The sequence below is a fragment of the Toxotes jaculatrix genome, chromosome 4, assembly GCF_017976425.1.
Source record: "Toxotes jaculatrix isolate fToxJac2 chromosome 4, fToxJac2.pri, whole genome shotgun sequence".
Classification (NCBI taxonomy): Eukaryota; Metazoa; Chordata; class Actinopteri; family Toxotidae; genus Toxotes; species Toxotes jaculatrix.
In genome coordinates, this window is record NC_054397.1 from 7,630,364 (window position 1) to 7,644,302 (window position 13,939).

General features: G+C 40.3%; 2 protein-coding genes and 1 non-coding gene across 5 annotated transcripts in view; 1 reads left to right on the forward strand and 2 right to left on the reverse strand.

Annotated features, from left to right (window-relative positions):
* Nucleotides 1–12: 12 nt before the first annotated feature.
* On the reverse strand, nt 13–3,754 carry rps3a (ribosomal protein S3A). Its single transcript, XM_041035824.1, has 6 exons — nt 3,641–3,754; nt 2,854–2,957; nt 2,264–2,451; nt 873–1,081; nt 505–614; nt 13–182 (listed from the first exon to the last, which is right to left on the reverse strand). The coding sequence occupies exons 1-6, from the start codon at nt 3,700–3,702 to the stop codon at nt 55–57; spliced, it is 801 nt and encodes a 266-aa protein (XP_040891758.1). The 5' UTR covers nt 3,703–3,754; the 3' UTR covers nt 13–54.
* On the reverse strand, nt 372–442 carry LOC121181434. Its single transcript, XR_005894026.1, has one exon. It is a non-coding gene; the product is annotated as a small nucleolar RNA SNORD73 (small nucleolar RNA).
* A 3,569-nt stretch (nt 3,755–7,323) lies between the features above and the next one.
* The window catches only part of lrba (LPS responsive beige-like anchor protein), a 190,035-nt gene continuing 183,419 nt past the window's right edge, over nt 7,324–13,939 (forward strand). For all 3 annotated transcript variants that reach the window (XM_041035968.1, XM_041035969.1, XM_041035970.1), the window contains exon 1: nt 7,324–8,215. In XM_041035968.1, the coding sequence (XP_040891902.1) occupies nt 8,030–8,215 (186 nt within the window). In that variant the 5' untranslated portion in view covers nt 7,324–8,029. The remainder of the gene's footprint in view (nt 8,216–13,939) is intronic.

The window sequence follows — 13,939 nt, forward strand, 5'->3', positions numbered from 1 at the left end:
CCGTACAGTTGGTTGGTCATTTACATTTTTTATTAAATCTGTCAGGGTGTTTTTTTAGACTGTCTCCTGGATGGGGGGCTCGTAGCCATCAGCCCTCTCCACCTTGGCTCCAGTGTCGTCACCGGATGCCTTTGCAGCAGTGCCGGCACCACCCTCACCATGGAGCTCCATCAGTTTGCCCACTGAAACAGAAGACAAGAGACTTTAATAATTCAGGCTGATCAGAACTAAAAGTTAAGAGGTCACTGGCAGTTAAAGTGCTAGATGTTTTAAGTCAAAAACAGCAGTGATGTAGCAAAGCAACCCGTCTGCAAAACCGTCTCTACTTAAAACACCACTGTAACTTAAAACAATATTTTTTCATGAAAGGGAACGTCAGCCGATCTCAATGGATAGTAATCAGGTGATCATATGGGACCGAAACAGTTTGTCATCATGTGTTCCCACAAGTAAAGAAGAAAAAACACAGGGATATACCCCTGTTAACTGCTGTTAATCACTTACACTCAAACTTGGGCTTCTTAAGCATCTTGACCTTGCGGACATAGACGTCGTGTAGAGGGTAGATGGACTGACAGGCCTTCTCAATGTCCTTGCCAACGCTGTCAGGGATCCTGGAACACGACACAATACACAACACATTAAAATAATTAAAAGATAACCACTAACCTTTTTCAGAGCTGACAAGTCTCCACGAGCTGGCATTATTCAATGAACACCACTTGACATTAAACTCAAGATGTAAGTTTTTTTTTCTTTAAACAGCAAAAGCCAAGACTCACTGCACAGTATCCAGTGGCTATAGCAATTAGACCAATATTCACCAGAGTTCATATTTCATTCAGGGGCAGGAGAACCTGTACATGACTTACAGCTTGTTGACAACTTCCTTCAAGTCGTTGGTCTGAACCTCACGGGTCATGATCTCCATCATCTTCTTACGAATCTGACGGACCTGCTGGTGCTGGGCGTAGGAGGTCTTTCTGATCTGGTTGGTGCGCTTCTTTGTGAAACCCACGCAGAACAGACGCAGAAGGTAGCCGTCGGTGGTCTTAACATCCACATGGGCTTCAATCATGGTCTGAGTGGAAAGAAAGCATCCATACCAATTAGGTTTGAAACTAAATTTCATCAATTTCAGCCTGTCACCTTTCCATTTGTGATATTCACTACATTCCTGAACTGTGTAGTAATCCAACATCTGTGACCTCCACGCTCACCATCCCTCAGCCTGCTTCTCTTCAGATTTAAAAAAAACAAAAAACTCCACAACACCAACCTAACTTAACTGTTCTTCGGTGTTCATGGAGCTCAATAAATAGCCTTAGCTGTGTGTCAGAATGAAGAAAAATTTCATCCCAAAATCAAACCAAAACAAGTCTTTTTGGCTGTGCTATGCCTCCTGTGGAAGCTGAGAGCCAAGAACGTTTATGTGCATCTTCATTCAACATGATTGTCAAACATAGATGAAAAATATGGAATCTGACTGAAGCCTTTTTACGTTGCTTCTAGAAAGATTTACTGAATTTTTCCTGCTACTGCAGCTGCATAGTAGACATCAATACTATCTACCCATCCTTGAGTGGCTAAGGACTCAGAAAGCACTGGATTTGAAAATACAGAGCATGTTACCATTACCTATTGAATAATGGTTGAGCATGAGTTAAAGAGGAATTACTGCTTTTGAGGAGAACTCACACTTTTGAAAGAGTTATCCCACGATAAAAATCACAGCTCGGCTCCCCTTGAATTCCAAGAAAATTTAACTGAAATTCATAAGCAGTTAAAACACTGTGGTGTCACCCATTTGCTCGAATGTTCTTGAATTCTGATTTTTAAACTACAAAACAGGCACACAAATTTAGTTTTTATGCTTATTCTGTTCAACCTAAATTTGCCATGAACGCTCCTTTCTATCAATGTCCCATCAGTTGCATTCAGAAGCTTCTCAACATCAGCTTTCTACTGTTATATACAGCTGAAGTCATTCATAATTTAGCACCTGAATGACACATTGCCATTCATATCAGATGTTCACAGACAAGCCAAAGATTCATACCACTGAGTCTTCAGTCACAACCCCACTTCAGTTGGGTTATCACCAATGTTGTGTTAACCGTAATTATAGTGTATAAATCTAAAACTAAATATGGGTCAAACGAGTACTGATTTTGGCATTGTGGTAAAAACTCACTGAACACATTGGCTACATCGAAACACTCAGAAGGATATCCAGTGCTGGTCCCATAACCATCATCATTACCTGCCACTTCTTAACCATGGAGCACATCTTGTCACGGGTCAGGTCCATGCCGTGGAAGTTGGTGAGGCAATTCTTGCCCTGAACATCTTCAGTGATGAGCTTGAACTTACGGAAGGCCACCTCGTCGTTCTGCAGGTCAGCGAGGCTCACCTCGAACACACGTCCCTTAAGACCGTCAGACGCGATTCCTGGAAGTTTGTAACATGACGAAGTTAAAACAAGACAAGCACCGGTAGGACTGGAAGTAATGACAATCTCTGGAATCAGTGGAAATGTAGTAATGGGAAAAATCAGTTATTCTCAATGGTAATCATCAACAGTCATTGATCAAAAGTTTCTCGTCATGTATTCCCATCTCATCACCAAGAGTATCCAGACACACACAAGCATTTTTAGAACAATTTATTATATTCTTTAAGCTGTATTGATAGCACAATTTAATATCCCACTAATTATTATACAACAAATTGTCTTCATTCATGCTTGTCATCATACATAGCTCTTCTCATTGACAGCTTGATGTACAGAAGACTGCTGGATATTATTGCACATTTACCTACATAATAACCATTTAGACTGAGCAGACTTACTGGTTCCCTGAGTCCTGGTGACCAAGGTCTTGCCAAGATTGCGGATGTTGAACATGGCTGGTGCCTTGACATCATACCAGTCCTTCTTAGAGAAAGGGTCCACACTGCAGAAGAGTGAGAAACAAATTCAGAATGGACAGACCAGCAATCAGCACAGATGGCACCATCCATGACACGCATGGGTTGAGCAGGCGGCCCGTGAGCCGGAGTTATGGGCAGACAGGCTGCGACCAAACCGGTAAAGCACGCACGAGAAACTGCTAAGATTAGCAAAGACCATGGAAGTTTTGACTTTGTCCTAACCCACATACACATGTCGAGCGATTTCATAAATGACCACCGTCTGATCCAAATACTCGGGTCCTTCGTGGTTTAATTTATCACTTGGCTGATTGTTAAGTTTGACTGCCATGTTGATGGTAAGCTCAGCTAAATCCATGCTAACATTAGGTAGCCTTTAGCATGTAACGTTGCTTGTCCAAATTGCGGGGCAAGCAACATTATTGTGTCCAACTGCATTCTTAGCAGATTCAGAATCCTATAAATGAAATACACAAAATTAACCAAATCTGCCTAATCATGACAAAATGCTTCAGAATAGAGTAAAAGGGACACGGCATGCTACGACTCTGTCCAGCGCCACTGAGGTCGGCGAAGACGAGAGCAGCACCGGCCCTATACTATCCACACAAAATCGACTTCATCCTTTACATTTATCATACTAAAGTTGCACCGGTGGAAAAGGCAAAGCCTGTTTCGTGTAACCGTGTGTGGATTTGCTACTTACATCTTCTTTTTGGCACCTTTTTTGCCGCCTTTGGTCAGCCTCTTATTCTTGCCGACTGCCATGTTGGCTACAGGGAGTGAAAGAGGAGGAAATAGGAAATCCCGCGAGAAATAAAGAGACAGACCGAAGTCGTGAGATTTGGTTTATCTCGCGAGCACAGTCCTTGTTTCTTCTTTTGGCGCCCCCAGCTGGTGAAAATTAATAATAGCTAATTCCTATAATTTCATGTGCATCTGTTTACATAGTAAACAAACTTTTCTTTGTGGTGTCTCTAGAAGTAAATAAATGTCACAATGATTTTAATAATTGTATAAGCTCAATACCTAATTGTGAAAGTTAATTTCTCCTGAATATTTACACACCACTGGCTTTTGAAACACGTCATCTGATTGGGCCCAAATTCATTCTGCACCAAGACAAAGAGCCCAAACATAGAGCCAAAGTCATGAAGGACTGTCCTCAGAGACAACAGAGACAAGAACAACAAGGAGTCCAACAAGGTATAAATTCAACACTAATTATTCAGTGGTGGTTGAATTTCCAAATTAGTGTAAATATTTGGGTTCTCTATCAAACTCAAACTATTAAAGCCTTTATATGCTTACTTATCATGCACACCACCTATTGTGTTTAATTTGAACTTTAAAACGGTCCTTTTAAAAAATTAAATTAAGCGGTAACGGTGCCACGATTACTTGGCTCATAAAGGAAAACCTGAGCCAACCCGTCAGGACAAACCAGTCTTTAGGTGTGTTAACACATTATACAGGTGTGTAGCCTGTTATCCACCTACGCTGGTATTGTAAACAAAGAGAAGAATTTTTTCTGTTGGTAAAATACACTCAGGTGGCAGTTTATTAGGTACACCCAGCTAAAAATAATGCTGTCTAATACAACAGCCCTACATTTAATCCTACCTTCATGAAGGTTATAATGTTAATAAGTGTTGACAAGGGTTGATTCAGCTTTAGGACAACTTTTGATGATGGTGTTTCTGTTATTTAGAGTACCCTCATTGGTGTAAATGGGGTGCACAAAATAAACACCTGTCACTTATGAGACAGCACAAGTTTTAGCAAGGTGTAGCAGTTGTTTTAGAAATTGGTGTAGTAAACCCATTCATATTTTTCTATTTGAATAAATAACATAATAATAAATAAGAGGCGGCACCGTGGTGTAGTGGTGACCAGTCCAGGGTGTACCTGGCCTCTTGCCCATAGTCAGCTGGAATAGGCACCAGTTCCACCACGACCCTGACGGATCAAGCGGTATCGAAAATGGATGGGTGGATGAACAAATACCAAAAGTCTGACAAATCCAGTGTCTCTGTGAATGCAAATAATATTTTCAAAATGTACATTTGACAGGTAAAAAGTCTGTGACCATTGAACAGACATAAAGATGCAGCAGCAAAGAAAACCTAATGCAGTATATAAGACCTTACAACTAACAGAAAGGTATAGGGCTACACGTGGCATTACAGATGTCCAGTTTTTGAGTGTTTACTTGGTTTTTTTTGCCTTTTTACATTTGCAATTTTTCTTTTTACTTCATCTAAATGCTGTTTGTTTGCACAAACATCATGATTAAATTGCTGACTTTAATAACAGGTTTAATCTGTTTGGAATTTTATTTTCTGTTGTCACCCTGAATGGATTTGTATCTGCTTTAGAGTGTTTTAAATGAATCTTGCAAGCTTTGATGAGACACAATCTGAAAATAAAGCTTTTTGCAAGTACTCATGGATTTAACTGTTGCTTTTGACATTAAATTATTTGCTGAAATCATAACCTTCTGCTTAGATATCAAGACTAGTGAACAGGATGGCAGAAAGAGAGCAAAAGATGATTACAGTAAAACTTTGCTATGCGGCTCTACAGAGACCAGTTTAAAAAAAAAGGCAATGTTTGTGTTCAATTTGAAGGTCAGTGAAAGCTTTTCAAAGCCTTATTTAAAGAAGACTACATTTGGGCTGCAGTGACCAAGTCTGCTGATTTCAGGTCATTACATCAGAGACAAGGCCTGCGTCTCATAGGTGGTGCTGCTGGCTTCCATGACTTCCAGGGTCCCTAAGGGCTCAGCTACACTTTAGTGGGACGTCAATGGTAACAGTGACGCCAGCTGCCTCTGTGGCAACAACACTCATAGCTGCTGAGCCATCCTGCAGAGAAAACATGAAGTCACCAGTATGAACAGAAAAAGGACAAGACAAACACTTGAAGATGTGGGTATTATTTAATACATATAGAGTACATATTATCACTTTCCAGGTCAGAGTTGGTATCTTCCTTTGTGCAATAATAGACCTCTCATCCATTCGGCTATGTAAACATCTCACGTGTCATGGGGTTATTGGTGGTGATTTGAAAAGGCAAGCAGTGTCGAGCTGTCACTTTGCTTTTATGTTTGGTTTCCATTGCCTTGGGATACAGACATCCGTCAGTGTGCTGTTGTGCTGCAGAAAACAAAGTTCTACATACGTTTCAAACCCCCACTCTGTGTCCTCTCACAGCATAAAGTACAGTAATGTATAAGTTTTTCATTTGGAGTATTTTTTCATTTGTTATATTCTGAAGCGTGATTTTTATCTACAGTGTGCTGAATGACTTTTTGTTTGACAAATTCATATATTATCCTAAAAAATTAGGCTACTACATTGGTTATGGGTTTGTTGTTCTGTCATACAGTATGTTGCCCTCTATCATGGGAAATGTAGTGAAAGGTTTTCTGAATTTCATCAAACACATACCTCTAAGTTTTGTTATGTGGTAGTGGGTAAAATTACCAGTTCAGTTTCTGAACTACTGCAATAAGAGCCTAATTTTCTTATTGCAATGATCCTACAGGCTGTTAAAGCTGTTAAATACAATAAAGTGACCATAAAAAGGTCCTCAGTAAACTCGTCATGACTTCAGTTCTCAAGTAAATGAGTTCTACAGGCACTATACAGAAATATATTATTTTAGTCATAGTCAGTTATGATCACATGCTTAACATTAAAATCAGATTTACTTCCGGGGAAATACTGACCAGTTTTATTCCAATACAAGATTTTTATCTGTATTTAATTTGCAGTCGTTGCAGTAAGTTTTGCTCTCAGTTTACTGTTAGCTTTATTTATGCCTGTAAATTATGACATGAGTATGAGTGTATCAGCCTAAAAGAGAAGAAATATTAACTGAATTCTGGTGGGCTCCGCAGCCTTTCTACAACAATGGAAGAAGTGTTCAGATCCTTCACATGAGTAGTAGTTCTGCAGTGTAACATAACACTGAAGTTAAAGCCCAACATTCAAAATGTCACTTAAATAAAAGTACATAAGCATTATCAGCAAAATGTACTGTCACATGTAAAAGCTGTCATATGCAGAACGGCCCCTTTCGGTGTGTTTTTATCATTATACTGTATGGCCTATTAATATTATTACTATTGATGTATGAACAGCATTTTAATGTTACAGTTGCTAAAGGTGGATGTTTAATCCATTTTGCCCTGGGGCCCTGAAACGGGTCAGTCCGGCTGTGGTCGCAGTAACTGAAACCAGCTGTACGCGCATGTTTATTTTAACTGTGTCCCACTGAATCGTGCTAGAAAGCCACCTGAGCGGCACACCTGCCACCGAGCCGAATAAACCCAGCCCCTCACTGCGCATGCTCCACTCACTCAAGGGCTACACTGTCATGGCGGTGGCGAGCTGAAGCAGCCGGGGTAAATCAGGAAGAGAAAGCAGCGCAGCTGAGTCAACGCTGCCATTCAGCCAAGTCTGTGGAGTTTGCCGGGGAGGACCGAGCGGACCTCCGTCCGTTGTCGACTTCTCTCGGGGCTGCTAACGTACTTGTCCCCCTCCAGTTTGTGAGTTTTTTGCTTCTGCCAAGCGCGCTACCTGTCAACTGTGGTGGACTCCGTGACAATAGCAACTTCCACTGCTGCGCGGAGATATTAAAGTCTCTGTATCCTCGTTTGCCATTTGACCGAGCAGAGGACAAAACTGGCTGAGGACGAGCTCCGCTTCACCTGCTTCCACCTCTTGTTACCTGCAGCAACTTCCTCTCGGCTTTTAAACAGCATTAATCCATCCGTCTGGTATCAAGTTACGGAGCACAGAGAGGAGCAGCTCACCGTGGAGTGAAGCGGTGACATTTCCAATCTGCCAGCGACTAACAAATTCATTTTGCGCTTTTTCGGTTGCCCACTTTCGAGGTTCATTCGCTAAACGGTTTTGGATGGGGAGGGAAACGTATTGCTTGTGTGCTTGTAGACTGTCAACAACTCAGCTGAAGGGGACATAGGTCCCTCTTTCTCCTCCGACATCGGCTGCACTGTCACCATTGGAGGTGAACAGGTGCCTTACCTGTGAACGCCACCTGTCCCGTCCTCCCTTCCTTAGCAATGGCTAGCGAGGAGACAGCGGGCGCCGCGCAGCCAGGTGATGGAAAGGACGGGAGATCAGGCGCCATGGCGCTCAACCCCGGGGTGCCTATCAGGGGGATAAGGATGAAATTCGCCGTGCTTGCTGGCCTTGTGGAAGTTGGGGAAGTTTCCAACCGAGACATTGTGGAGACGGTGTTCAACCTGGTAAGCTGATTACGAGTGAGCTCAGAATAGGCCTTAGACAGCACTGTCACGGTGTAGTACTGACTGACATGTAAACCTTTGGACAAGTCTGACATCATTTACATTTGCATAAAAAAGGCGTTGATGATCTTGAAGCTCTTTTGGGAAAAAAAAAAAAAAAATAGATGAGATACTTTTGCGCCAGTTGTGTTTCACATTGACTTAACGGCGAGCAGGCCACACTGGAAACTGTGTAATGAGTCATAGGCTAAATGACTTCTCTCTGGTTGCCCTTATTACCCTTACATGAAACAGTTAACTGTTTATTTGTTGTGTACCAAATTTACATTGTGCTACAGGGACTGGGCTCCTCAGAATATTCTGTCACACGTGCTTAGCCTTTAATATTAAATTACACACTGTTATTTGACACATTTCTAATTTCTTGTCCTCTTAGTTCTTGTCTTTTTGGTTCTCTACACACTGTATATTTCATTAAAGCACAGTGTTCCTCAGTTTGTAATTGAATCAGACATGACGACTGATGTCAGAATCATCATGGCAGAGAGGCTGTTGCAGCTAATCAGTTGGTGCTTTCTGTGACACATCCAGGTCAGTCATAGTGTGTGTGCCTTATCTGTCTACTACCTGTTGGCCACCCTAAAGCCCTTATCCAGCTTTGTCTGTCTGCAGCACTGATAGCCCTTTGGCTGCCAGAGTTAAGAAATGATTTTAATTCACCTGCATGTGAATGAATGAAACCGCCCGTAAGGTAAAACAAGGAAGTTTAGCGTGAAGGAGAGAGCATGCTCAGCTAGAGTTTGGCTGGTTAGGTGAAAACGGGGGGAGGAGAGGTGAAGGTGGAACCTGCAAAACTGCTTTGTCACTCTGGCAACACAATGGAGTTCTTTTAGAAAGGGAGGCTCATCCCCCATGTCTGTAGTCATGAATTTAACTCCAACACCAACCCCCACGGTGGGCGCAGGTGAATTGTAGTAGAGACACTTCTTCTCAAGTCATGAAGTTGTAGCACCGTTAAACACATGGCTATTCCATCATCCGACCAGTGTGACAACCTCTAGGTGTGTGTGACAAAAAAAGCAAACACCGGTGTAGATTTTCACTGTAGCTACTACATCTTTTTTTTTGTTTTTTTTTACGTTCTGAAATGTTGACTCAAATATTTGTTTATAATCTAGCAAGTATTTCCATTGTTTATGAATCATTTACTTTATGAAAATGCCTGTCACATGTTCCCAGAGCACAAGGTGCCATCAAGTGATATCACTTCAAATTGTCTGTTGTCCAAAAGTCCAGCTCCAAAGATGTTTAGATTATTGGCATAGAGCACAAAGAAAGGTCACAAATCGTCACATTTGAGAAACAGAAACCAGCTTTTTTACAATTTTTGATTGAAAAATGACTTGATTTAAAAAAGAACGGATAATCAATAATAATAATAACTGATAACTAAGAATTTCAGCTCTAGTATTGAGCTGTTTCACAGTGACTTCTTCAGAAATGTTAACTTTATTGCACACTGCTGAGCTGGATGATGCTTGTTAGAAAGTAAGGCCAGGGATTTCAGCTGTAAGGGAAGAATGCTAGCTTTGTGAGTGGCTCCTGTTCAAGGTATACTTGTTGTTTTTTCTTTTGTAAAATAAGTATAGTATTTATTTTTTATTTTTTTTAATATTTCTTAGAATAATTGTGGCCTTGGCTGCACAACAGAGAAATATATGGCTGCCAATAGGAAGCAGAAAATGTGAAAAGAAATATCACAGTAAAGTATTGTTTTCAGCTGCATCCAACCAGAAGAAGCTACCAATTAGTGTATTTTTTATTGTGTTTTCTTTATTCTGGAAAAAAGTCATGAATATTTCACAAAAATGAGCTGGAGAGACGGCCAGGCACATGTTTTGACAGGAATATCAGAGTGCAGCTCTGCATGTGTCCCTGGGACCCCCATGTTTAGCATGGTCAGCGTCACTTGAGGGCTTTGAGAGATGGCACCATGCATTTAATTATGCTTACCACCCTCTACGCATATTCTCTCATGCCCTTCATATCCTCTGTTCACCTTTCACTTGGGTGATAATCTGATTTATCATATACGCCAGAGTCCTCTCTTTAGTACCATCTCATCTGCAGGCTCACTGCACGAGTCCTACACTATATTTGCTTAAATGCAACAAATTTTCTCAAGAGAATTGTCTAAAGAAATGAATAATGTCACCTAAAATAGTTTTTTCGATGACTTATGACACAAAGGCTGGGGTTCTGAACACTAGGATTCACTGGTTTTAACTAAAGCAGCTCCCTATGGTGGCTTAGTGTTTGCCTGTAGTCAGGAAGTTACTGAGGAGGGAAGAAGAGTGTATCACGCTTTTCCCTCTGTGTTGGTACATCTGGTCCATGCTAGCTGGTTACAGGGTACTGCGCTGTGTCAGACAAAAGTGAAAGTAAAGTTGAGTAAACGAGAGATTGAGGAGTTGAAACCTTTTAGACCTCTTCTTTATAATAACTAACTGTTGATATTAAAAATCGTATCCATGAAGTTTATAATTTGGAAAAAAAAATATTAATATGCCTGTGCAGTGGAGTATCCAAACCACGCAATCACACATTAACTGGAGTTAAGGACTTTCTCATATTCTACTGCTGAGGAACGTTGGTTGCCTTGTCATGCCCTTTGGGGTCTCACCTGTCTCGGTTGACATTCTCAGTCTGTTTAAAGCAGAGCCTATGGACTGGAGGCAGTGAATTTCACGCCATATGGATTTGTTTATTTAATTTTTTTTTATACATCATCAAAACCAAGCATAAGCCTAGTAATATCACACTTTTTTTCTGACTCATATAAACAGCACGTTCGCATTTAACCTCCCTTGGTAAATTTGCCACCTTTGCTGTAGACGATGACCGTGTGAAGAAAGATAGATTTCAGCTTTAACCCCATACACACCTGTAATAGTCCTCCACACAGGACTACCCCTCCTCTCAGGTCTGTGGGTGTGGAGTTATTGTACAGGGCAAACCCTATGTACAACAAAAACATTTGATGAAAACAATATTTTTTTAAAACATTAACAAAGGGCTCCACAGACATGGCACTAAGAAGATTCCTCAAATTCATTTTTTTACCTTTTAGTTTTTTAAACAGCAGCGAGGACTATATTTTACACTGAATCAAAGGACTAATAATAATGTGAACGGCCTACTCCAGATTCTGTCTGGAATGAGCACCATACTTCACACCTCTGTTCAGGTTTCACTCACTGTGATTGTTCAGTTTGTGTCATTGGAAAAAAAAACCCCAGAACATACTGGTTCAGATAAAACACTGGGCAGCAGCTCCCAGCGCACAAAATCACATTATGGTTATACAGTATGCTTCTTGCACCGGACAGGGGCTGGTGAACAAATGTAGCAAGCCAGAGAAATCACTGGAGACCTATTTCTGGCTAACTATCAAATGTTAAGTCCAATGGTCACTGGTGTTTTAACCCTAGTGTGGTGTGCCAGCTCTTGGAAATATCTGGGTGCTGTGGGCTTGGTAAATGTTTCACTTTCTTCATCAGTCACTGGTTTTCTTTTAATGCAGTCAGTGTTTGTGAACCCCTGTGCTGTAAGTGGCTGCCCACAGTGTTACAGGAAACAGCATTGTTTTGGTTTTCATGGTCTTGCTAACTTAAACAATATGCTGAAAGCTGCAAGGAGCTGCAAAGTGGGTTGTTAATTCTCAGTTGGGCTGTCTGCAGCAAACGCTACAAACTGATGTATCCGCCTCCTCTGATGTCAGTTGACAGAGAACAGTTAGGAGTCTGGCAATATTGAAAGTACAGGTTTGTGCAAAGATAAATGGCACATGTGAGGACATATAGTAACATATCCTTAAATAAAACAGACTAGGCAGTAAAAACAATTTTCAGTTTTCAATATTAGTGTTCCCTCTTAAAAGTTATTGTCTATCTGTGTCTATCTGTTACTATCTGTGCACATGGCTGTGTTCATGTTATCGTTAATTTCCCTTAAAACATCTGAAGCTTTACAGTAAGGTAATATTGGTTTCTTTTTAATGTATACCGAAAAAGAGCCAAAGACAAAAAATCTGTAACTAAGGGCAGCCACAAGTTTAACTCAGTGATGTGTGTATTTCGTAAGGATTTATTTCATATTTGATTTATCCATTTTGGGGTTTAAAATTCATGAATCCATGTCCCAGAGCCTCACAGAACAAAGTGATTCTGTTTTCTGTAAAGACTCTTTGATAAACATCAGCCTGATGATTATGATTATTTTGAATATGAGTAATCCATAGAAATTCACTCTCATGCCTGAAAACGTTTTGTTAGAACAGGCTTCATATTTTCAATGTTAAATATATTAATATAAATATATATTAACAATAATTTTGGAAAGTTTCTCTTCATATTCTCATTTCTTTTTTGTCACTGAGCACATATGTTAAATTTAAACAGCTAACAGCTACAACTAAGTAAAATTCATTAAATATATGAATATATTAGGCTCTAGCTATAGCTTGAAAGGCCTATTATGTTTCTGGTCTTTAAATATTTCATGTGATGTGCCTGTATTTAGTTTCCTTCCTTAAGGGGAAACTGCAGAAAAACTAGACACCTTGTTTTTCTTTTTAAATTTTAGGCTTTCTGTACTTCTATTTGTGTCAGAGAGAAAAAAAATAGTTTTATTCTGTTTGTTCAGTATTATTTTAAGGTGTCATTCTTTTTCTTTATGTGTCTGAACATGCACAGTATCTGTTTGATGTTGCGTTGTTGCCCACTTTATCTTCTGTTGTACTGATGTAGACACAGAGGAGCCTCCTTTGAGATAGACTGTCATAGGTGAAATTAATTGTTCTAAACTGCATCTTCACTGTTTTTTTTTTTTAAAATAGCCTACTTAGTATTTTAAATACAAAAAGAAAAGCAGCAAAAAGAAAGCAGCAAAGGGTGTGAGTTTAAATGTAGTAGTTTAAAATGTGGCCCTTGAAACCAGTAATCACCAACATCACATTTAAATTAGGATGCTGAAGATGGCTGATCTAGATGGCAGCTTCTTGTAATTCCTAGCCTTGCCTTATGTGCATATGAATGCACAGGAATGCAGCGAACACACAAACGCTCAGTTGAACACAATCTAACACAAGTGTCAGGGGAGTGAGGGCGATCCTTGTCCTCTCTCCAGGCATGCTTTGCCCTCTGTGGCAGTAACAAAGAGCCCTCTAATCTGACACATGAATGAAACCCTATCTGCTTCTCTCCGTTATCTGTCGCATCAGCCCAATTCCACGGTCACACCTTTTCCTTCTTTCTCCACTGTAGCTAAAAGTTGTTCAAAGCACTTGAGGAGTGTTGTCTAAATAAGCATGACCTGTCTCTGCTTAAGGTGAAATTTTGTTTTATTTTCTACATTACAGTCAGTGCTTGTTGTGTCCGCCAGTGACCTTTTTATCTCCCTAATCAAAAGAAGGCATTTTTGTGGCTATTACTCCATTTTGGTTGTAACAGCTTTTTGACAGTTGCAGTAGTGAAATCAACATGTTTGACTAGCTAGCATGTTGTTTTTTTTTTTTTTTTTTTTTAAAGGTGTAACTGGCTCTAAATAGCCACAACTGGAATTTCCGCTCTCTGTTTATCTCTGTAGTGTGTAATTATTTAGCCCCTGAGCAGATCAGATAATGCACGCACTATACATCATCACCTGCTGTGTGCTGACAAACAG